At 42.2% G+C, this 26,789-nt stretch overlaps 1 protein-coding gene across 4 annotated transcripts; it reads left to right on the forward strand.

The window, feature by feature from the left end:
- Positions 1-10,682: 10,682 nt before the first annotated feature.
- On the forward strand, positions 10,683-26,499 carry abcg4a (ATP-binding cassette, sub-family G (WHITE), member 4a; the record flags this gene model as incomplete). 4 transcript variants are annotated; one of them, XM_079508100.1, is made up of 14 exons in its annotated part: positions 10,683-10,920; positions 13,212-13,350; positions 13,604-13,736; positions 13,968-14,018; positions 14,464-14,609; positions 15,142-15,265; positions 15,927-16,041; positions 16,305-16,438; positions 18,614-18,712; positions 18,838-19,006; positions 20,127-20,227; positions 21,322-21,480; positions 23,452-23,570; positions 26,274-26,499. In XM_079508100.1, 14 exons carry the CDS (start codon positions 10,683-10,685, stop codon positions 26,497-26,499), a joined length of 1,953 nt encoding a protein of 650 aa, XP_079364226.1. The 4 variants fall into 4 exon arrangements, with proteins under 4 accessions (XP_079364226.1, XP_079364228.1, XP_079364225.1 ...); XM_079508102.1 differs by having other exon boundaries at positions 13,233-13,350; positions 16,305-16,442; positions 18,621-18,712; XM_079508099.1 differs by having other exon boundaries at positions 13,233-13,350; positions 18,581-18,712.
- Between the last annotated feature and the right edge of the window lie 290 nt (positions 26,500-26,789).

Raw genomic sequence — 26,789 nt, forward strand, 5'->3', positions numbered from 1 at the left:
TAAAACCATAAGAATGAAAAAAGGAGGAAGTCATGGTAAATCTTGAATGTGGAGTTATGGAGATCATCACTGTTTTAGACCACTTGCTGAGCCTGAGGATGATGTGCTCATTTGCATTGGGTTTGTATATTGTAATTCCTGTAAATAAAAATAGTTTAGAGATGCATTATGTGGCAGCAGGGGGCTTTTGTCATGCTCTGGCATAGCAATAACCACCTGTAATTAATTAGGCTGATTGTCACACACACTTACACCTGCCATTAACATGCGTCTTTGACCACAGAAATGCAAGTGTAAGGACAATATTGAACACAAATGTAAACCAATTGCCAAATGTAAACCAATATGAAGGTGGAAATACGTGTTTACTTGTGAGAGGCCAACTGTAGGCCAACGGTAATATAGTCAATTCCTTATGTGGATGGAGAAATCCATATACTGTAGCAGTTTCATAAACATCCTCCATCTTTCACAGGAGCATGGAAGTTATTGATGACATGTAAGGTAATTTGAGGGACAAGTGGAATTAATCATGATCAGATCTCACTGGACATTTATTAGGTGTGTACGGTAATCTGCAATTCTTTACTGTATATCTATACAATCTGGATACAAGTCACATCTTATTTTCACATGGGTGTGCCACTGCCTGCTAGCAGCTAAACCATGTAAAGGGAACATACTGTTCCTTTTGAGTTTAACCAACCATAGAACCATCAATTTACTTTTTAGTTTAGTTTTACAATGGCTTTGTTTAAACAAAGGACTGCTGAGTCATCCATCCACTCCCGAGTCCTCTACATAGACTCTGTTATAATCTACCTTAGTACAACATACATACATGCATTCGCAACTGACTGTAGGCTTATTGAATTCCATCCTGGGAACGTATTCCCCACATCAAGCATGGTATGAGACATCTGACAGAACATACTCGCACATACTTGAACATAGCTAGCCTATAGTTGAATTTAAATGAACACTAAAGTTGAATGTAATGTATTCATTGTGAGTGAAATAGTGAAAATAAAGAATGACCCCCAGAAATATTGCATGGAAAGACGTTTCACAGAAATGTGATGGTACTTGAAGTGCTGTTGTGTTTCCTGCAGTCTTCTCATGGCACCGAGCAGCACCCCTCCCTTCACCACATGGCCTGGAGTAGGACTCAGGAGTCGTGTTGGACAGGTCAGTCTTAGAGCCAAAGGGCCTAGAATACAACATCTTACATTACAGTAAAGCCATGACATGACTATGGCATTATATAAAGTAGGACAATTCCGTGAACGTTTTCCTAAATGCGAGATGTGTCACCTCTGTGACAGAGTCCACTGTTTCAGCAACAGCAGAAGGCTAATGCAGAGCAGAGTTTCTGGTCTCCTTGTCATGCTGTAGGGTCTTTATGTTAAGACATCTGTCTCATAAGCCTGCAGCTATTGTACTGCCCAACTCTGATATGTATGTGAACAGTCATGACTCGTTGTCATGATCCTGCAATCCCAGCATTTAGAAGTCTATTCAGAGTTAATACATTATTGGGTCCGATCTGGGAAAAGAGTTGAGTATTTGGTCTTGTTTCAAAAGGCTTTTATTTTATTTTATTATTGTTAAAGCTAATGCATTAAGATGCTATAGTGTTATCTACGGTAGTTCACTTCAGTTTATTTATTTCCAGCTCTTTTGGACAACAAGGTACATATAGCCTGCCCTACACCCTACACATTGTGCATTAGTGCAATTTGGGCAAGACAAGGACATAATCCCAAAAAAGGAAAGACCAAGGCACAAGTTGTCAAGTCCATTTGACATGATAAAGGGGACAGGGAGAAGCATAATGCTTATCGAGCCCTACCCCTGGCTCATTTGGAATAGAAATAATAAATAACATTTCTTATTATAGTGTTATCTTATCTAAAAGGAGTTCCTATGTGGTGTCAATGAGATGGTAGCCTTGGAAACCCAGACGTTTTTATTTCCAGGGAGAAAATGAGATGGCAACACAATAGTAGAATATTAAAAGAAAAATGATTGAGTCATTTTGAAAGCGATGTTAAACTGCACTACGTCACTCCTATTCTACCATGGATTTGAACCCTGGTCCACTGTGCAAGTGGAAAGTGATGAATCTTTACCACTGAGCTAATAGTCTGCTGCATGCTCTGGGGAGGATGTCAAGCCAGACAGGATAAATGTCCCAATAGAAGAGCCTGAGAGAACACATACAAGTACAACCACCCCAATAAGTTATATTGTAATGCCATACACTACCATACAGATTGGACAAAATAACTGTTTTTACACATAATATAGCCTATCTTAGAATACAAAGGGGTGCTCTTATGGCACTCCATTCATTGTCAATGGCATTTAATGTTTGTTAGGACAAGAATCTACACTATAGCTGAATATAGGAGGGACTAGTGCCCCTCAATAATTAGGGTTAATTCATACTTTTAGGGGCAATAATTTCATTTTTACATTTATTTTCCCACTGAAATAAACTATGAACAATGGATGCAATAATGAGATTGACCACATGGTGTCGGTACAGTACACTTTCTATAGTTTATCTGTCAGCTGCATCATATTTAGCTACTTGCCTTTATGGCATACATTCATCACTATATGTTATTCCAGGCCAGTAGGCCTATCTATCAGAGATAAATCACAGGAGACTGACTCATTCATTTAAATGAATAATATATCTACCATGAATAAACACGTTCTAGCTGCATGACAAATAGAGGAAATTGTCAAGGCAATGAATTGTGTCCCTTATGACATGAATAGCCTACAGTAGGCCTATTTATTTATAAGAATAAGGCCGAACTCGCAATTCCAACGAGCTCTGGAGTCTGGGCATATTGGTGATGGGGGAAAAAATAATTGTTAGCCTATTTGTTATTATCCAAATGTTTTTGCTGGTGAGTGGTGACCTAACATCATTCTGTATAATTGTGTGTTTAAGATCTAGAAATTGCCTTCAGAATGGTTTGATTTCACATCATGGCACTGATGGAAGGGTGATGTAAGGTATGTAGGCCTGATATGAACGCGAGTAACCCCGGTTGTTTTACCGAAAATAACCCGGCCACTGCAGCATCAGCACCAGCCAGTTGCGCAGGTGCGGTCTTTAAAGAGACAGCGTTTGTGAATTGACGTAAAACACCCTGGTGTTTACATTGCCATTCAATAGTCCCCTCCATAGTCAACACTGATTGACAGCGCGATTTCAGGAGCCAATTGTATCACTTTAAACGTTTTAAAAGATGGATACAGGCCTATTACATCAATTCCATTATTCACAGCAGACAATTGTGTTGATTTTTAGGAAACTTAACCTAGCCCTGTGGGGGTAAAATAGGCCTAATAAATAACTTAAATTGCTTGAATGCTTAATTGCTTTAAATAGCAGACCTAATTATAACGGAAGTAGTAGGCCTAAACCCAAATTAATTCATTAAAGTAGGCCTACCACAACTGTCCGATTAGCTTTGCACTCGTTTAGGACAATAGGTTAGGCTACTAACCCAAAACGTGAAGTCAACAGCTAGGGCAATATAGAGGTCAGGATTGCGATAGGCTAGTAGCCTCTAGTGTCTAGCAGATATCCTGCATGCGGACATTCTCCTCACAACCGCTGCCTGCCAGCAACGCCCTGTATCCCAACCCGGCGTGCGTGGCGTGCCACTGATGCACTGACCGGTAAGATAACGGTGAATGCTATTGAGCTGCTTGCTGCTGCTGCTGCTGCTGCTGCTGCTATACTGCTACCTATACTGCAGCAGGGTTTTACAGCTGATGATGACACGACTGGAGACGGCGATCAACACTACAACAAGATGTGGGTTAGCAGCTTGATACTCATTCGGGACTGACGACTTTAACCAACGACGGGATAGATTAAATCAGTATGACGGGCGTCCAGTTCCCCTGATGATTCTCAAAGGCACGGTCGTAGTTTACGCCGGACATGATTTTAATTTCGAGAGTTTCTGTGTTGGATACGGGATGATGTACGCACCCATGACACAGACTGGGAGGATAACAACAACATTTGTTCCATTTTTGCCTCACAGCAGCCGATTTCCATAGAGTGTGGCGCACAAAGTAGCCTAAAACTAAAACCATTGCACGGGACTGTCTGGGGCATATCATCCTTGATGGATTGTGCTATTTGATGTAGAGGGATCAACCGAGCACTGGTGCTCCTGCTGCCCGGGAAAAGACAGCCGCAGGGGGCACTACTCACCTGGTCATTTCATCACGCAAGAACAAGTACGTGTATGTTCAGTGTGTTCATGCATGCCTACAGGGAAATAGAAATGCGTGTGCGCGCTCGAATGTAGGCCCGCCTGTGTGTGTGTGTGTGTGTGTGTGTGTGTGTGTGTGTGCGTGTGTTGAGGGGGGGGGGGGGGGGGGGGTATATGGACAGACATGATATGTTCTACTGCTCCATCCATGCATCATATTGCCTCATGTTATGTATTACCACTGCACTTTGTGAAATATAATTTCCCCACTTGCTTATGGCTAGTAGCCTACTGTAATGCCCCAGTCACAGTGATAGAATTTGAGATTGCTTTGATGTTTTCTTCATCATTGAGATACAGCAGCCTAACAGGTGCTTTTGAGAAGCTCTCACCAAGCAACATACGGTAATGCCATTATACTAATACTGTACGGTTGTGTACAGTGCATGCTTTCATGCGTATACTATACAGTGCCATCGTTGATGCATTCACGGGCCTTATATTTAATCGCATATCTGACTACACCACAGCTGTGTCTGCTCACATGCCCTTGCCTTGGGCCAGCACACGCACAGATCGCGGTGATTTTCATTTAAGTGAGAGGCCATTAAAGTCTGACAGTGTTCTACAGAGCTTCTATCGTCACTGTTGGTTGGAAACCTCATATGTCCAAAACCGTTATACTTTTCAGGAAATAAAAAGAGCCTGTGTTCCAATAGATCTGATGTCGTTTTACTATTTAGTCATGTATGCTTAATACTTTTCATTGGTTCAATATTTCTAAAACCCAAAGACAGACTTAACCACTTTCATTTTTATGTAAAACAATATGCCAAAATACCCCCAAAAATCCAGATCTAAAAGGCTCACAACGTGTGATGCACGTCTATAAGCTGCGTTGTGAGCTCATAGATCGTCTATTTTCCCCTACTTCTGTGTGACACTGTGACAAATATTAAATTACCCTCCCCCCAAGAACATACCGGTAAAAAGTTGAAATATGGAGATACAAGGTTTCTGCCCGACAGCGAAGATATGCAAGCTAGTAATGGAAATTCACTAATGGCAGGATGATCAATAAAAAGCACGGCCAGTTTTCTTCTCTCTCCCTTCACTCACATGAGGATATTCCATTACACATACAGTATATACGCCATGGCACGGCACCATATAAAGGTCCTCAGCTGTTTAGAGTACTATACATTACTGCTTTTGTCATTACTGAAACTGATTTGTTGTCCAATGTCCATGTTTTCATCCATTAATGGTAGGCCTATGCTGAATATGAAGACTATTTACAGTGTTTCTGGGTCTTTGTACCATGCACACCTCACTATTCTGAATTTCAAGGTTGTACTTTATTGTTACATCTTGTGTAGGCTACAGGATGCCAATTTAATTAGTCATGCAGTGACAAACACTGATTCCTCTTCAAAATCTCCCTATAGACTTTGTCCCCATGGATGAGAATAAATACCCATGACTATAATTGAAAAGCTCAGAGTGCAGACTCTTTCCCACTATAGAGAAGAATAAAAAGCCTTGATTCTATTTTAAAATCGCTTTCTTAGATTCTTTCCCACAGTGGATGAAAATATTTACACTACCGTATAGATGGGAAGGTATAGGTAGGCTGTATAGGTAGTGTAGTGGTATAGGTAGTGTTCAAGTTTAACAATATAAAGGAGACTCAATTATTTTATATTCATTGTGAGAAATTACATTGGGAATGTAAATCTTTTCATTGTTACAGAAGCATAATTTGTTATCAAATTGAAAATCACTTGCCACTAATACACGTCTGGTCAATGTCTTGGCTGAGGCCCTTAGTGTAAGGATTCGGTAAAACCAGCACTGGGTATTGTGGGTGAGAGAGTTTTATTAGCCATCAAGAAGTCATTGCGATTCTTACTATTACCCACGGTAAACCCACCTTATCTAAGATTAATAATAATACAAAACAAACTATAAATGTGCAATGGGGAGTCTGCATGGGACTTATGATTTAAAACTATATAAATTAAAAGGGAGATGATTAATGTTGAATTGTGGACAATGTCAGTGAATAATGACCATTAAAGTGGCTTGTGCAGTATGTGTAAGTGATTAAGATAGTCCATAATGTAGTGATAGTGGGAAGTTGGCTGGTATAATGATTATTTAAACCAGGATGAAACCAGAAAAAGACTTCTTTACATAAGGTTCCTCCATTTTCAATTCATCAGAACATTTAAAGACATACAATACAAATATACAATTTATGCAAAAAGAAAAATGAAATCATCATATACACGGTTAGAAAAATGAGAAAACATGTACAGCATAGAAATATTATGTGTGAGGGGGGATTTTCTTTTTTTTTCAGGGGGTCAGTTTCGAATTTCAGCCGCCCGTAAGTGCTCTGAGAGCATCACACATTCAAAGGCATAGCCTAATATACCACACACACACACACACACACACACACACACACACACACACACACACACACACACACACACACACACACACACACACACACACACACATCTTTGGTTCTAAAATATTGTTAATTAACATATGGCTGACAAATGATAAGCTTATAAACAGGCCTCTTCATAAGTCATCCTAGAAATTTGAATCTGGACCTGGCTGATCTTTTAATGATTGTTATAGATGCCATGGGTGTGTCCAACATCATTGGATGATCACTGGATTTCTTATTGTTAGGGGTTTGAGTGAGCATGCCGGCAGACCAGCAAGTAGTGAGTTGCAATAGTCAAGCCTGGAGATGACTGACTGAGGCTTGTATTTTATACAGACTGGTTACGATCCAAAAGCTTCTTCTGTGAGAGATGGAGTTCTTGATGTCGGAGGGGTCAAGAGAAGGTTTCTTGAGGAGAGTTGTAACTCTATCTGACTTCAAGGCAGATGGGATGCAGCCTGATGTGTTAATGATGTGGTTATGAGTGGGAGTAGATCAGGACAACGGTCTGGAAGATCAAGGAGGGGTGGGGGAAGATAGGAGGAAGAGCTTCTGATATTATATCTCTGCTGTCGATAACTCCAAAATGTTAATTTTTCATGAAATTAAGAATATTAAACTTTGAGGAAATGAAGAAAACCTTATATTTTAAACCAAAGAAATACTGCCTCATCAAAGTTGCTATTGTGACTTTATATATTGTCAATTACTTGCATGAGAGGGGAAGAGGGGGTGGAGTTATTCGGTATGGTTTACAGTTTGAGGATCCCATTGAGTTAGCTGGTTTTGTCAGAACCACCTTTGAATGCTTTTCATTGCTTCAATATTTTTTAACCAACGCAACCTCATTGGTTACGTTGGTTAAAAAATTTGCTGATTTCTGACGTACAGCGACGATATCGCTTCAGCAGAAAGGGATGGATGGCATCAGTGATGGGCTAGAGAGGCATATTGGACTGAATATGATCAAAAATAGAAGAGAACTTAGCTATGGCTTTGTTGAAGGCAAAGAGGAATGAATGCATGGGAGAGTTCATCTGATTGGTCATATACTTGCCCTGATGAAGGCTCCTCTGTGAGTCGAAACATGTTGGTGTTTTAACTTTTGTAATAAAATACCTTGATTTTATATCTACCCTGTCCCTCTCCTCATTTTTTACTTTTTTGAGTCCTCGGATCGCCGCCTTTTCTTCAACATTTTAGTCCCTTTGATATTTGAAGCACCAGACTACTTTTTAAATGTTTTTCACCTCCATTGAGCACCTAGTTGATTTTCTTTTTCGCTTAGCTATGGCTTTGTTGAAGGCAAAGAGGAATGCATGCATGGTCTCCCATGCATGCGTTCCTCTTTGCCTTCAACATCTGATTGGTCTGATCTGATTGGTCAGTTTAGAGCCTCTTCTTTCAGCTGCTCTGATACATGTTCGCTCAGCTCTGAGAGTTTCAGATAACCAAGGAGCTGGCAGACACATGCTTGGAGGAGAGAGGGCAGTGACGTTAAAGACAGATGTAGTGTAGAGGAATGAGGAGTTGCAGTCTGTTGAGAGGGAGGGGATGAAATCAGGGGAAGAAAAGAGAGCTCATGTTCCACCCATGGTGACAGAATGGACAGAGGTTGGATAGGTTTAGATGGGAAAGTGGAGAGAGAGAGAGAGAGAGAGATGTTACAAAGTGGTGGTCAGAGACATGAAGGGGAGTAACAGAAAGGATAGAGGCGGAGCAGTGTCTAGACTAGAGAACTATAGGTCCAATACATTACGGGAGGTTGAATGAGGATAGAAGAGTGGTAGCATGAAGTCTGCTGGTAGGTGGAAGTCCCTTAATGAGAGGAGCGTCATCTCCCGGGAAGAGGCTGATAAGATTAACCTGCTCTCCAAGGAAATCGCCAAATTGACTTGCGGGACTATAGAGCACAATAATAGAAAGAGGAATTGAATTGTAATTGAGAAAAAGTATGAAGTTCATGTGTGAAAAATGAAAGATGAGAAAGGCGTACAGACATTCACTTGGGATATGGTCCACCTGGGCAAGAAAGCCTGGGAGAGTGCGTGAAGTTGTAGGGTTCTGAGAGGGCAGCACATAGCAGTGTGTCTTGTGAGAGTCTTTTGGGAGTGTGGAATTGCAGAGACTGGAATGAGGTGTAGACTGAAATGAATTCCTCTTTCTGGACTGTTGGTCAGTTCCAGAGTCCTCCTTCCACAAGGAAGTGGTGACTGGTTGACCTGGATAACACTTGTGCATAGTGTGCAGAGAATCGGAAAGAACAGGAATAGTTATAAAACACATTGTAGCAAAAACGTTCATACTGATATGAATAAAAACTGACTACCCACAAATGTTGGACAGAATAACACATTATTTATAGTATTGTAGGGCAATAACCCGGTGAAATAATTTTGGGCACAATTTTCCAACATGCCTAAAATCACAATCATTTGTATTCAAAAGTGACTATGTACTTAAGTCTTAATCTTCCACTAATAGGCTACTATGTTCTTAACAAAGTATAGGCTATAGTGTACAGGTATGTGAAAGAACATTCAACATATAGCCTAAACAAAAATATTATCATTAAAAAAATATATATTATTATTATGAGTCCAAATCAGTCATTTTACATTTGCTAATTTTCAATATTTTCAACGTCTTTGTGACAGATGTGTAGGTTAAGCACACATTAAACACGTTAAACAAAATCAATAAAAGCAAGCACCCACTGCCTGACTACTTGTACAGTACAAGATAAAACTATAGCTATAGATGCAACATTTCAGTCGCCAATACCTTGTCTGCCGATGTCTTGGCGACGTAACGTTGCAGGTCTAATAATGTTTTTCTCTTGTACTGTGCAATATTTTCAACACAAAACCATTTTCAAATTCAGTAGGCTTCACTTGATCTTGAGTAATCAGAACCACTAGCTATAGTACATGATGGAGCAGAATATTCAAACAGCACCACTACCCTACATAGTGGAGCACACTATTCAGACAGCACTTGTAAACTGTATTGTGAATCAGCACTATAAATGCTGCCAGGCTGAAACCAGATCCCTACTCCTCACACCCGGAATCTCATTCCCTTCATCCAGCCAGTCCAGTAACGTCTGTAATCAGATCATGTCCAGCACCTGGCTTTAACAGGATGTCTGCAATCATTTTAACATCATTTGCATCACAAGCCTTTGCTGGAGCAACAATGTCATCATGCGTATGGTAGAGTTCATGCTCTTGTGATGAAAGGATAATTTAGGATTCCCAAAGTGTCATCCACTCAACCATTGTTTATATTATCTAATACAGCAGCTACTTAGTTGGCGAAATTTTGTTTAAATTTGCACATTTTATTACTGAGTTCTTTAGCTTAGAAGATTGAGAATGATGCTGGATAGGAGAGTACCTACAGTATGAAGCGTAAGTGTAACGCAACAAAGTTTGAGTTTTTAAGGGTAAACATTGGAATTTACACTGGAATGAAGATTGGAATAAGTGGATGGCACAGTAAGGGAAATGCTTTTACAATGTCTTTGTTTCAGAGTCCAGGTGGATACAGATGTGCAACCTTCTTTAGAAATCGTTGCTGTCGGGAGGAAACCTCCTAACTCCATATTTGAGTTTTTTCCGGAAATATTGAACCAATGAAAAGTATTAAAGTGCTTCAGACAAAACCTCTTAAACCTCAAACTGTCTGCTAAAACAGCTAACTCCACCACTTCCCCCCTCTCATGCATAATTGGCAATACCGGTATATAAAGTCACAACACCAACTTTGATGAGGCAGTATTGCTTTGTTTTCAAAATATAAGGTTTTCTTCATTTCCTGAAAAATTTATATTTTTCATTTTCTGAAAAATTTACATTTTGGAGTGGTTTCTTCCCGACAGCAGAGAAATCAAGATTCTGATCAAGATGATCCATGCAGTCAATTTAAAAAACGAATTCTGTTCTCCTTTCCAGCCTTTCAGCATGGCTGAGAGAACGCTGGAGCCGGGGCCTGTCAGTGTCACTGTCAGCATCCCCATGGAAGAGACCAAACTCCCTGGCACACCTCAGGAGGCGTCCCTGCTGACCCACCTGAAGAAAGTGGAGAACCACATCACCGAGGCCCAGCGCTTCTCCCATCTTCCCCGCCGCAGGGCTGTGGACCTGGAATTCACCGAGCTCTCTTACACGATCCGTGAGGGTCCCTGCTGGCGGAGAAGTGGTACTACATGTTCAGCTTTAACAAAAACAGTGTGGGATCAGGCAAGCGTCACAAATGATGGTCAATATGTCTGAGCAGAAATTGAAGACGAAATTATTTCAAAGTCCTATCCTCTCTCCCCTCTCTAGAGGAAGTTATAAATTCGTATACATTTAATTAATTTCGTGCTCTATTTACACACACTCTCACACATGCACACACGCACAGTCGCACACACACACACACACACACACACACACACACACACACACACACACACACACACACACACACTTCTGTTCTCAGAGTCAGACTTCCGCCATGTTGTTGCAGGCTGTAGCCTGCAACAACATGTGTTGTTAAGGTGTGTTGTTAAAATTGATATTCAATTGAAAACCCATCCTTATACTACATTGCGGTCTCTCACTGACAATAGCAACGCTTTTCATTTAGCATCATTTGATTGATTGATTGATTGATTGATTGATTGATTGATTGGAAATTGTATCAACAGATTGCAGAATGGGTACAGTACATTTCAAGTAAAGTACAGGTCAATACAAAATTTGCTAAGAGGATAAAACCAGAAAAAAGCACTAAGACTTGTTTACATAAGCGTCCTCAATTTTAGACATACAATTACAAATATACACTTCTATGCAAAATATTAAATCACATTAGAAAAAGGGGAAAAGGTGTACATGTACAGTATAGAAATATATCCCCAATATGTCCAATATCCTTTTTTAACTTTACCTGTTGCCTATACCTATAGCCAAATGTGATGAGGGCAAGTGGCTATGGCCGTCAAGGAGTGTTTTTCGTGCAAAACGAATGCTTGGAATGGATGCGGAATCATGGAAACCCCCTAGTTTGTCACATGCTACATAAAGCATAATGAAATTTAGAAAAATGTTCCTTATATGTTGTTAATGGTGGCCATATGGATTTTGGGCTCTCACAAATTTGCTCGCATTTTTGCGAGGGGCATGGCAGCTCAATTTGTTATTTAACCAGATGATAGATCCACTGAGAAACGGACTCTCGCGAACATACCCCTCACTCGGCCTCGGGTGACCCAGCCGGGGTGATCAAGTCCCGACTTACGTCCCATTAGCTACCCTCGATCAGAGCCACTAGGGAAAGACCAGGGCCACACAATCCGTTGGAACCACTCCGGAACTACTATGCCGGGACTGGGAGGCACAATTCTGGCATGTGGAGGGACTAGGTTCTGTGGGTTGACTTCTGTCCGGGCCCCTCCTACGTCTAGGTACAGCCAGGACCTGTGAGTTGCTTTGCGACACGTTGTTGTGACGTGTTGTGAACTTGTAGATCTGCTATATCCCAGGCATTGTCTGCTCCAGGATAGGGGCGCAGTCAACAGTTAGACCTGCTCTGACATCACTCACCACCTTTCTTATGCTCCGCTGCTACCGCCAGTATCATGCAGTAAACATCCTGCTGTGTCATACAGTATGCACCACCCGCTATTGTTTCCGTCGCTCTGACGTTTATCTGATCGCAACATTGGCAGTAGGGCATACAGTCCAAAACACATCCAATCAGAATGGTAGTTTATCTCAACATTGGCAGTAGGGCATACAGTCCAAAACACATCCAATCAGAATGGACAACATTGGCAGTAGGGCATACAGTCCAAAACACATCCAATCAGAATGGTAGTTTATCTCTCTACAACTATTAAAAGAATCCTGATTCATGACGGTGTTTTTGAGTTCCATCCAAGTTTCATCAGAAACTTGACAGACTTGAGAGACTTCCCTTAAAGCTGCCAAATCCTCCTAAGTGCAGCAAATGCATTCTCTGGAGAGGCTGTGTTTCCACATATCAGATTTGAACCACTTAATTACCCAGACAATAACATTTCCTTGCTTGGGGATTGTTTCTGGACTTTGAATTGGTACATATACAACACCCACAAACAATAGCTGATCCCATGTCAGCAAATCAATTTGACTCTTGAGGATATATTTTGGAATATGAGTAAGTTAGTCTGGAAGTTTGAATAGTCCCGCGTATTGTACAAATAGCGATTATTTTTGAGGTTGAGTAATAACTTACGTGTTTCAATTTAATTTAATTCAGCATTATTTAATTGTTCTTTTTTGCAATTAACGTTCAATTTAAAGATTGTAGGTCATCATCCCACAAAGTGAAATTACTCAATGAGAGCAAGATGTTGGCGATCAATAGACAGTGAATCTTCATCCTGGTGGCTGTCCCTAATGGAACAAAATGGTACTCTGGCTTTATGTTTACATAGTAATTGTTTATGACATAGTGAATAGCTGAGATTTCCCCCTCCTCAGGTTACAAAGCCCTGCTCAAATGTCTGTCAGGAAGGTTCAACAGCAAAGAGCTGATTGGCATCATGGGACCTTCTGGAGCAGGGAAGTCCACTCTGATGAACATCCTGGCTGGGTACAGGTGAGACTGCATTGATTGGTGCCATTACTCTTCAATATTTATGAAGTTATTATTTATTATTTATTAAACATCAAAAGAAAATCATCATTTGATGAAATATAGAGGATCCATTGTTGTTCATGTATTATCGTTTTGTCAACCAAGGCCTGATGTTACGTAGGTTACCATTACTCTCTCAGTTTTTGTTTTCACAAATGTGCAAGATGATGGATATGTCATTTTGCTGTGGTCTGTCGGGTCTATTTGGACACAGGGAGACAGGGATGAAGGGACAGATCTTCGTGAACGGCCGACCACGAGATCTAAGGACCTTCAGGAAGGTGTCCTGTTACATTATGCAGGATGACATGCTGCTGCCAAACCTCACAGCACGGGAGGCCATGATGGTGAGGCCACTTACATTTAATACCACTTTCTACCATGTCATCATAGCCAGAAAAAAGCTAAAATAGCAGATCTACAGGCTCATGATGCAATGCATTGTGAGCTTATAACACTGTGATGTAGGTTATGTATTTTCGACAAAGTATATAGCCTAGGGCTTAAGTGGTTAAATTCAATGTTCAATGATCATCCATAACTTCAAGATCCTATGCTAAATCATATCCTTCTTCCAGGTCTCTGCCAATCTGAAACTGAATGAGACCATGTTGGTGAAAAAAGAACTTGTAAGTTTGAACTTATTAATTAGTTTGACAAAAGTTGTATTACAAAATGTTAATAAATATTAACAGTAAATGCCAGTTCTAGTTCATCTGCTTTGAATTGTATCTATAGTCATACCAGAGCTTGATCAGCGAGAGAGACAAAGAGAGAGAGAGAGAGAGAGAGAGAGAGAGAGAGAGAGAGAGAGAGAGAGAGAGAGAGAGAGAGAGAGAGAGAGGGGAGGAGAGGGAGGGAGGGCGGGCAAGTGATAGGGGAGACTATTTCACCCACGGAATGCCCAGGACTGAAACCTGAATGCACTGATCGACATATTGCGAAGCGACGTGTTGTCAGTGCAATAACCCCGGGACGCTAGGCAAGCTGATCCTGGCTGCATCTCGAAGCACCACACGTCTTCTGCTTGTATTGTACACATGTCTCACAATCCTACCTCTCACCACGCCACAGGTGAATGAGATCCTGACTGCTCTTGGACTTCAGGAGTGTGCCCAGACACGGACCATCTCCTTGTCAGGCGGTCAGTGTAAGAGACTAGCAATTGCGCTAGAACTGGTCAACAATCCTCCAGTGATGTTCTTTGACGAGCCCACCAGGTACACTATAGGAGATAATGTGTTTTAGCGCAGATAACTTGGTCTTAACAATTACCACAGTAAAGTGTTCATTTACCTTAATGTCATTTGGACCCTTGTGGGTCCATTTGGAGTTAATTTCCCTACTTACATTGATCCCAAATAATTTGCCATGTGGTCTATTTTGTAGAATTGCCCCTGTTGTCCAGGGGTGCTAGCCCCTTCTATAAACCTTCTATAAACCTTATGTAGCAATGTCAAATGTCCGCTAACATAAATTGACAAGAGCGCCCCTCATTTCATGCACTGGTGTGATGTTATTTAGTCTGGAGTTGCCCTTTAATCCATTAAAACCAAGAAAGCATCTGTGTCATTTTTTATTTTAGCTATATAGCATGATAGTTTGAGAACTATATAATGATTTAGAAGGCATTTGTAGAATCGGCCTCGGATCTTAATGGAACTGTTGGTTAACATCCAAACGAATCGTGTGCATCGGTCCATCTCTCTCCACTTGTTTGTCTTCATGCCCCGCCCTGTGTCCCCATGTCAGTGGTCTGGACAGTGCATCCTGCTTTCAGGTGGTTTCCCTCATGAAGTCTCTGGCTCAGGGCGGACGGACAATCATCTGCACCATCCACCAGCCCAGTGCCAAGCTGTTTGAAATGTTTGATAAGGTAATTTGCACCGTGTATTTTTATTTGTTTTCAATTATTATTAACATTCTAAACAAAAGCAACATTTTTCATGAATTAAAAGCAGATTCAATGATTTTTTTTCAGTGAAGAAATAAATGAAATCAACGAAATTCCATAAATTAGAAAACAAATGTTTAAGTAGTAGTGAAAATAGCCGATCTACAAGCTCACAAAGTGGCACGAAGCGACTTGTTCTGAGCTTGTAGATCTGCTATTTTCACTAGTTTAGGTCCCGGGGAGACATCAACTTTCTCTTTTGGGTCATGGACTAAAAGGGTTGGGAACCACTGCTATATATGATAATGTAATTAATGCTCTATATTTGGACTCTGCCTGTTGGCATCAGTCAGATATAGCTCTCCATTAAGCCTGATTTATATTTTGTCATACACTGGTGCCGTGCACTGAAAATAGCAGACCTCCAAATTCACAATGAGTAGCATCGCAACACAGCTGCTAGATCTGCTATTTTCCGCGCATGCAGGACACCCACCATCGTATGATGGAGTTCAGAATTACTATACATGCAATGGATTTTCCTAGGCATGTTATGTTAGGTGTTCATGCATTATACAGTGAGTCTGTCTTTGCATGCTGAGCTCAGTTGGTTACTGTGTATCTGCACTGTACCCCCCGACAGCTGTACATCCTCAGTCAGGGACAGTGCATATATAAGGGCACCGTCCCTTACCTCATCCCTTATCTGAAGAACCTGGGCCTCCACTGTCCCACTTATCACAACCCTGCTGACTTCAGTAAGTCTGGGTGCCCTGGACATGGATGCATATGTACAAGTGTGTGTGTGTGTGTGTGTGTGTGTGTGTGTGTGTGTGCGTGTGCGTGTGCGTGTGCGTGTGCGTGTGCGCGTGCGTGTGCGCGTGCGTGTGTGTGTGTGTGTGTGTGTGTGTGTCTGTCTGTTCTTGTCAATTGCGACCCTCTATTCTTTTCTGAAATTACGCACTATATTGCCCGTATATTTATATTCTGTCTCACCGACCTGTCCTTGTGTCCCATGCAGTCATTGAGGTGGCATCGGGGGAGTATGGGGACTTGAACCCTGTGCTGTTTGAGGCCGTCCAGGGGGGTCTGTGCTCAGAGGAGGGCAAGAAGAACTCTAGTGACAAAAGCGAATCATCTTATCTCACTCACAGTGTGAGTAACATACTGACACAGAGACAGCAATCATTTATGACACCATGTTTACAGGAGACCTGTAGAATTGTGACAAACCCACTTTGGTTCCCAGTTTAGGGCAAGAAAAAACTATTCTTTTTTTGGTTCCAGTTCCGAACCAACTTTTAGGGTTCGGAACCAATTAATGTCAGTGGAAACACCCTGAACTGGTTCAAAATTAGGTGGGAAAAAATGACCGAACCGGTTCATCCCCGGTGGAGAAGGAGATAAAGTTCTCTAAAGTTCCACTATGCTACCACTCATAATATGAGTGGTGGCATAGCCATCACCCATATTATGGGTGATGGCTTTTTAGTTTAATTATTATTTGGCCTTTCTTCTGGGACATAATCTTCTCTACACATGTTCTGTTTCTCAGTCCTCTTTTTCATATTTTGCTACGTTGTTATGAGTATTTCTCTTACACATATAGGTCCAAAATGGAAAAATAACCCACACCAGATAAAAAAGACAGGGCTTCTTCAAACCACCAAGAGAGCTCACCATTCTTAGTGTACTCAGTGGCGTTGAAAGCAGAAGGCTGTCTCACCACTGTTTTAGTGAAATACTTTGGAAACATCTAAAAGGAAAGTGGAGGAAGACCTAAGTGTTCTGACTGGAAAATAAAATTAAAGGGATTCGGAGTCTGATAGTATGAAGGTGCCAGGTTATTATAGTACATAAAAAAACACTCTAAAGTTCTGGATAGCGGGCCCAGTACAGTGTTGTAAGATGTGGAGTAATTATGATCTCTACAATGACAAGCATTAACTATCAGAGAGATTGTAACTATCAATTTTTCTTTTTTTTTCTTACAGACTTATGGCAAATGTCCATAACAAACTACTGCCATGTGCTTACTGTGGAAACAAATACTTTATACAGTAATAAATATACCACATATTTTTATATCTAAGAATAAATATATTAATTCTGATACAAGCTTTTCTTTGAGGAATTGAAATATTCAGAGAATCACTGCTAGCGGTGAGGCTCTAGGGTCAGTCAGTCCGTCCAACACAACATATCTAAAAAAAGATACTTTCTGTCGTCATGTAATTTGTTGTGAACCTTCATTCTCCCCAGATGATGCTTTTGGTGTCCCACACTGGCTTTTGGTGAGGTGAAACTCATGAAGTGCAGTCAAAGGCATGGTGGGCGAGTGTAATGACAGAAAATAAGTATCTTCTTGACTGGAGAAGGGCGGAGTCCCTGTCACAAAGTAGCAAAGTCGGTTATTTTAGTCTGAGTATATTATCAGTGGGTGTGTTGGATCATGACAAATTAAATGATTGCTTTTCATGACCTTTAAAAGCAGTGCACTGTGCTCAGCACGACACTAGTGTTCTGGTAATTTTCATAGTGTCAAGGAAGAAAAGCCTTGGAAACATAATTAATTAATTAAATCCCCAAGAGTAAAGTCATGTCATGAGGTGCAGAGTAGTCAACAACAAATAGACCGCCAAGAGCACATGAAATTATCTCGGTAGGAAATACGAGTATTAAACAAATAAATACATCTGGCACCGGTCCTATGAAAAGTATTTCTCATTATAAAGTTTAGTTCATAAATTCATAATTCGCCAACAACTAAACCAAACTAATCTACAAAATACGTAGACCTGTTCATCCAGGAGTGGCAGTAGCTCAGTTTTGTCTTAGAAACCTGAGGGTTGTCTGTTCAAGTCCAAGATGGACTACAGTATGGTTGAAATGTTTCTGTATGTTTTGTCTGAATTGTCTCAAACAGAAGCTTTATGCCAAAATTGCAGCGTGTTGGTGACACATGACCCTACTGCACCTCTCACACAGGCACACACACACACACACACACACACACACACACACACACACACACACACACACACACACACACACACACACACACACACACACCAACGTCATTCAGCCTCCCCCAAAATAGGGCCCATAGTCTTTTGTTTAAAGTAGAATGGGGCCTTATGGAGCCATTCCTTAACTTAAATTTGCATGAAAACAACAGTGATATCTTCATATGACAAATGCTAATATTATACATTTGTATTCAATAATTAAACTTGGTAAATCTTTACATTTACAATACTGACACAGAAATGAGGGAAGGTTTTGCTGGTTTCACAGTGTGTGAATATTATTTGTTCTCTATCTCTACAGGACACAGGAACCCTTGAGAAAGCTAGCTTTGCCACCAGTACATTTACACAATTCTGCATTCTGTTCCAAAGAACCTTCATTATAATATGCAGAGACACGGTAAATGTCATAATTCATATTTACTAAACTTCATCTATCTTGAAATTAATCAATATGTGTGTCTTTTATCACCAGTATCTATTTTTCGGAGAAATTTAGCGCTGTTATGTGTTGTGTTTTCAAAGGTGTTGACCCACCTCAGGGTGATGTCCCATCTGTGCATTGGAGTTCTGATCGGTCTGCTCTATCTCAACATCGGCAATGATGCCAGCAAAGTGTTCAACAACACCGGATTCCTCTTCTTCTCCATGTTGTTCCTCATGTTTGCTGCCCTGATGCCCACTGTCCTAACCTGTAAGATACTGGTTATATACTGTACTCACTGTCCTAACCTGTAAGATAGTGATTCTTAACCGATTGAATTTCAAGGACCCCTACCCAGTTTGATATGCATTAGGCCACGGACCTCCATTTGTTACAATTTTCTTTACCTCAACCCAATCTACACTGTAAACAACATAATAATTTCTCAGTGTTATAGGCCCGTAAGAGTCCATTTCGACCCCCGGTGGTGCATAAGATACCGTGCATACACCCACTGTAAGATACTGTTCATGCCCAACCTGTAAGATACTGTATATCAGGGGTCCTCAACTAGAAATGCTGAAGGTCCACTAATATTTTTTGAAAAAGACTAAGGTCCGGTGAGCGTGGCGTGGGCCGCCGCGTGCCGAAAATTTTGATCAATTAATGAATTACTGGGCAGACACTGGGGAGGCACTGGGGGACACTGGGGAGGCACTGGGGAGACACTGGGGAGGCACTGGGGGGACACTGGGGAGGCACTGGGGAGACACTGGGGAGGCACTGGGGGACACTGGGGAGGCACTGGGGGGACACTGGGGAGGCACTGGGGGGACACTGGAGAGGCACTGGGGGACACTGGGGAGGCACTCAGGGGGACACTGGGGAGGCACTGGGGGGACACTGGGGAGGCACTGGGGAGACACTGGGGAGGCACTGGGGGGACACTGGGGAGGCACTGGGGGGACACTGGGGAGGCACTGGGGAGACACTGGGGAGGCACTGGGGAGGCACTGGGGAGACACTGGGGAGGCACTGGGGGGACACTGGGGAGGCACTGGGGAGACACTGGGGAGGCACTGGGGGGACACTGGGGAGGCACTGGGGAGACACTGGGGAGGCACTGGGGGACACTGGGGAGGCACTCAGGGGGACACTGGGGAGGCACTCAGGGGGACACTGGGGAGGCACTCAGGGGGACACTGGGGAGCCACTCGGGGGCACTGGGGAGGCACTGGGGGGACACTGGGGAGGCACTGGGGGGACACTGGGGACCGCGGTCCGCCAGTTGAGGACCCCTGCTGTATATGGAGGGGATGTAATGATTCATGTTACACTTTTAACTTGACAGGGAATCCTAATGTGTTCTTATGTTGCTGTTGTTCTGCAGTTCCTTTGGAGATGTCTGTGTTTATGAGGGAACATCTGAATTACTGGTACAGTCTGAAGGCTTACTACCTGGCCAAGACTATGGCTGACATACCATTCCAGGTAATCTCTTACTACCTGGCCAAGACTATGGCTGACATACCTTTCCAGGTAATCTCTTACTACCTGGCCAAGACTATGGCTGACATACCATTCCAGGTAATCTCTTACTACCTGGCCAAGACTATGGCTGACATACCATTCCAGGTAATCTCTTACTACCTGGCCAAGACTATGGCTGACATACCATTCCAGGTAATCTCTATACTATATCATAGTCTTACTACCTGGCCAAGACTATGGCTGACATACCATTCCAGGTAATCTCTTACTACCTGGCCAAGACTATGGCTGACATACCATTCCAGGTAATCTCTTACTACCTGGCCAAGACTATGGCTGACATACCATTCCAGGTAATCTCTTACTACCTGGCCAAGACTATGGCTGACATACCATTCCAGGTAATCTCTTACTACCTGGCCAAGACTATGGCTGACATACCATTCCAGGTAATCTCTTACTACCTGGCCAAGACTATGGCTGACATACCATTCCAGGTAATCTCTTACTACCTGGCCAAGACTATGGCTGACATACCATTCCAGGTAATCTCTAAAGCGGATCAAAATGCAATGCAGCGTGGGATGTGGCTCCAAAGGATAATGTTAAATTATTGTCTCTTATGCCTAATTTTATATGCTGTCTACAAACAGTGTCCCATGCCAAAAATCTATAGGGCGGCCGTTTTCTGGTTCCATTGTTCCAGACCCACCATAGAGATTTCATCAATTATTTTAAGACTAGAATCAAGCCAATCAGGATCCTGGTGAATTCATGACCGCATAAAACATTTGATTCTGTGAAAAGAAAATTGACAACTGCAAAACAAAGGGTATTTATTAAATAATATACTGTATCATAGAGTTATTATTATACTTTTTTTTTTCCTTCACAGAATCAAATGTTTTATGGTCATGATTCACCAGGATCCTGGATAGCTTGATTCTAGGCTTAAATTAATGAAAAATGTATCTGGAAGGACGGAAACATTGTCCGCCTCTGCTATGCCCTATAAGCTTAAAATGTATTGCTATGCGACATGTCGGAAGATTGTAACTCAACTTAATGTACCTTTCTCTCTTCCACTTTCATAGATTCTTTGTCCCATCATATACTGTAGTATAGTGTATTGGATGACAGAACAGCCTCCAGAGGCAGGTCGCTACCTGCTGTTCATGGCACTGTCCACGTCCACAGCCCTCGTAGCCCAGTCTCTGGGTCTACTCATAGGAGCTGCATCCACCTCCCTGCAGGTTAGCAGCCATTCAAGCAGAGCATGTCTAATGTATAGATTCTGGCCAAACAAATACATTTAACTGAAAAGATTTAAGCTTGGTTAAAACTACAATGGTTATTCTGTGCTGCTGTTCAAGTAGTTAGCAACTCGGGTCCTGGTGACATAGAGCAGGGGTTCTCAACGTTTTTGGCCGGGGACCCCCGGAAATGCTTTGGCAATGTCTCGGGACCCCCGCCCCGCCCCCTCCCGACCCCCAATATAAATTGACTGCTACAATAACCTTAAACCATTTTGGGCGGGAACCCCTTTTGGTGTTTTAAGCATTGTTATAATTTAGCTATTGAAAAATAGCAGATCTACAAGCTCATAGCGCGCCACCGAGTGGCGCGCTATGAACTTGTAGATCTGCTATTTTTGAAAAATCATGAAAATAAAATTTAAAAAAAATCCTTTTTTTTTAAAAAATAATTTGGGGACCCCCCAAACTAATTTGGCGACCCCCCGAGGGGTCGCGACCCACGGGTTGAGAACCCCTGACATAGAGGACTCGTACACTCGCAGAGATGTTTTTTTTTCTCCTCTTTTCCTCCCAATGCCAATGGGCTCTATATGCACACAGAATGACTCTTCCTACTTCCGGGCCTCTTACTTCCTTCACAGGTATTACCGATGATACTATTAAGGCTCTGTTCTATTTAGTGTACAGTGATTCTCAAACGTTTTCATTTCAAGGACCCCCATAACTCTCAGAGTTACCGACCCATACAGGGCCATTTGGAACCCATTCAAGGACACTTTCAGACCCACTGGTGTAGCAGAGTGTTTCCAGTGAGCCAACATGCGCAATAGCAGCACCCTGACTCTGTTTGACCAGAATGGAACAGAGCCTTCATTAGTATCATCGCTGCGGTAACGCCCGTGAAGGAAGTAGGGAAGGTGCCCAAGTTGTTTCCAAAATGGCGTGTCTGCATAGAGGAGCCCATTCCCAATTCTCCATGTATTCTAGTCCCTTTAGTTTATCACTGCTAATATCTACAGTTGTAGAGCACAACCAACCACTTGTATCCTCTGATATGTGTGCCATCACAGCCGCTTCTTTTCACGTGACTCGACAGTGACTAAAGCGTTTCACCGGGAAGATGTAATGCATGTGGAGGAACATGCTCTTCCTCCTAGTCCCACAACGCACTGACCAAACTGTCAGGCAGCGATGCGATGACCCCATGTGCATAGTACGCCCCATTACTTGATTTAGAATAGATTAAATGTTGCGGAAGTATTAAGTGGCTTGAAATGAAATGGAGACTACAAGTTGTGCAAAGAACACTAGTTAGGCCTATATTCCAGAGAGGAGTCACAGGAACTGCAGTGCACATGGGCTATAAAGTAATGGGGAGCCACTCGGGGGCACTGGGGAGGCACTGGGGGGACACTGGGGAGGCACTGGGGGGACACTGGAGAGGCACTGGGGGACACTGGGGAGGCACTGGGGAGGCACTCAGGGGGACACTGGGGAGGCACTCAGGGGGACACTGGGGAGGCACTCAGGGGGACACTGGGGTGCCACTCAGGGGGACACTGGGGTGCCACTCAGGGGGCACTGGGGAGGCACTGGGGGGACACTGGGGGCCGCGGTGGGCTATAAAGCTGTCGAAACAATTGGAACTAATACAAAGTAGTCAGGAACTCGGTTTCTTTATTCCTGCAGTCATTTCCTTTTTCTTTCTTTTTTAAAGATTTGTTTTTTTTGTCTTTTTGCCTTTATTGATAGTTATTAGTGAAGACAGACAGGAAAGTGAGAGGTAGAGTCGTCATGAACTAGACCCGAACACGCAACGCGCTGTCAGGCCAGAGCCTATATGTGGCATGCGCCTGGACCACTAGGCCAGTGGGCGCCTGGACCACTAGGCCAGTGGGCGCCCAGTCATTTCCTTTTAAAGCAATTAAATAATATGTTCAGTGAACATCGCTGTTTTTTGTTTCCTAGGTGGCAACCTTTGTGGGTCCAGTCACAGCTATACCGGTGCTGCTGTTCTCGGGCTTCTTTGTGAACTTTGACACCATTCCCAAGTACCTGCAGTGGAGCTCCTACGTGTCCTATGTCAGGTATCTGTAGCATCAAGCTTACATGTCCTCACTCCTCAGTGGTGGAAAGTAACTATTAAGTACATTTACTTGTACTGTTTCAAAGGGCACTTCACCCCTTTTGCAACCAGATCTTATTTTAATGATGTTTGGGAGACAAGAAACACTTTCCTGGGGTTTTTATGTGGGTAATATGTGTTTTTAGATATTTTAGTATTTCAAAGTGCCAAATTCCAATACCCCGGCCACTTGGGGTCATTCCAACTTGATCCGGAAAATGGTTAACGTTCCAATTGTTAATGTGCTTCAAATGGTAAATGGTGCATTTATATAGTGCCTTTATCCAAGGCGCTTTACATAGATTGTACATTACATTCACCCATTCACACCGATGGCGGCGGAAACCATGCAAGGCACCAACCAGCACATCAGGAGCAATTTGGGGTTCAGTGTCTTGCTCAAGGACACTTTGACACAACTCTGGGGGAACTAGCAACCTTGGGGTTACCATCCGGCCACCGTTGCCTCAGGGAGGAGGCGAGTGGAGCCGAGTGGAGGAGTCAAGTGGGCTCTCCGAGAGCACATACAGCGAGAGTACATCAGGTGCAGGCGCGATGGGGTTTTTTGTCTCCTCGCGGAGGATCTCCACATCACGTGTACACGTACACAGGTAGCGGGCTGCGGGCAGGTCAGTTTGCACATCCTGGCGCTTATTCACTATTTCAGGAATAAATATCTTTGCACATGTTACCTATAAAGAATTAAAGATATAACGATGTGGCCATACACATTGATAAATTGTCTATTCTTCTATTCTGTACTACACTACTATTCTAGTATAGACTATCTCATCCACAGGCTCTGGTTCCAGTGATCCAGCTGTGTGACACATTGTATTGTTCCACTTTTGCTTTGGCAATGTAAACGTATGTTTTCCCATGCCAATAAAGCCCTTTGAATTGAATTGATACACGTCATAAGTGATCGCAGAATGTGCCGTCACTTTGGGGTGAGTGCAGCAAAGCATTATGGTAATTGTAGTAATCCAGCAGTGAGACCAGTGTCCATGACATCACAGACACTTTGAAATACAAAAATATCTAAACTAAAAACACATATTACCCACATAAAACCCCCTGGGAAGTGTTTCTTGTCTCCCAAACATCATTAAAATAAGATCTGGTTGCAAAAGGGGTGAAGTGGCCTTTTGAGGCATTTGTACTTTACTTGAGTATTTTCAATTTCCAATACACTTACTTGTACTCTACATCTGAGACGTAAATATTGTACTTTTACTCGACTACAATTATTTAAAAACGTACTTTGTAGATTTTGATTATTATTAACACACATTAACCGCTTAAACCCTATATACATTTCGGCCATTTGAAAATAGATGATCTACAAACTCACATTGTGTCGCAATGTGACGCATTGTGAGCTTGTATATCTGCTATATTCATAAGATTTTCACTTGAAAACTTGAAATGACACATTCTGCATAATGAGTACTTTGTACTTTTGGTACTTAAAGTACATTTTGATGCCAATTATTTTTTACTTGTATAAGTAAAGTATGTTTACTTATACAGTATTGATACTTTTACATAAGGGGAAAAAAAAGAAAAGTACTTTTTCCACAACTCCATGTCCACATTTTAAGTCATTTGATTTGACAGTGCCAGAGTTATGTTTGGGACAGGTTTCTGGAATTTATAGATAATATATAATAATGATAAAAAAAAATATATACTTTTCAATGTAGAAGTTACAATGTATTTTACATAATAAAAATCTAATCATGTGCATCTTGGTATACACATGGGAATGGCTTGACTTGGATCTCATGACTTCATGTGGCCATGCTGTGAAGTCAGTCATCAAGGAAAATAGTGGAAGTAATTCTGCAAACTACTGGCAGTGGGCACGACAAATTAGATGCTGATCAATTCAGTGGTTTGTGAGATCAGCGCACGCACTCGTGCACACACACGCACGTGCGCACACACACGCACACGCACACGCACGCACGCACGCACGCACGCACGCACGCACGCACACACACACACACACACACACACACACACACACACACACACACACACACACACACACACACACACAAATGTGAGGGCCCGAACCTCTTGTGAAGAAAAGAAGCATTCATTAATTTAAAGCTGTGGGCTCCTCTTTAAGGTCTGGGAGGTACCCTACATACATTTGTAACTCAGAGAGTGTTACACTTATACATTCTGAGAGGTAACACTAAGGATTTTACTGTGTACTTTGGAGAAACCTAGTCTTGTTCTTTTGTGCACCACATGCAACTGTAACCTATGTGTTTGGGGTACAGGGGGCTGGAGATCTAACCTTTGTTACACTGGTCTTCCAGAATTATGAACTCAGTAAAAAACAAAGAATGTATCCTAACTGTCCTTTCAAGATATTAGTTCCCTCTGTATGTTTGTCACATTTTGTCTTGTATGTCTGCATTCTCGTAAATAAGATGTATTTACCGGTATGTATTTTATTGTGTTTTAAATGCCAATACAGAGTTGCCAATCTGAGTTCTTTGGGGAGCACTGAGCGTTTAGACAGCAACTGCTCGATCCCCTGTTGACATTAATTACGATCTAAAAGAAGAGAATAGCAGTTTGTAGCAATGACCTAAATTAAATGTAATGAGAAATGTCTCCTCTTTTGTCTTTCCTGGGCTCTTTCCAGATATGGCTTTGAGGGAGTGATCCTGTCCATCTATGGAATGAACCGCTCTGAGTTGGAATGTCCAACGTTAGTGTGCAAGTTCCAGAAGCCTGAGGAGGTGCTGCAGCTTCTGGACGTGGAGGATGCTAAACTGTATGTGGACTTCCTGGTGCTGGGGGCTTTCTTTGTGATCCTCAGGTTAATCACTTTCCTGGTCCTGCGATACAAAGTCAAATCAGAGCGTTAAGAGGTCCATAGACAACCATTCTGGGATATGAACTTTCACACATACAGTATATTCCTGCAAGGTGAGATACAGTAGTATGCATATAGTTTCTCTCTGTCTCCACGCACACACACGCACGCACACACGAACGCACGCAGGCACGCATGCACGCACACACACACACACACACACACACACACACACACACACACACACACACACACACACACACACACACATACACACCAATTCGAATAAAGACTAGAATTAATAATGAATACAATCATCCAAAATCTGACATCATTATCCGA

Source organism: Electrona antarctica (assembly GCF_951216825.1).
Source record: "Electrona antarctica genome assembly, chromosome: 8".
Lineage (NCBI taxonomy): Eukaryota > Metazoa > Chordata > Actinopteri > Myctophiformes > Myctophidae > Electrona > Electrona antarctica.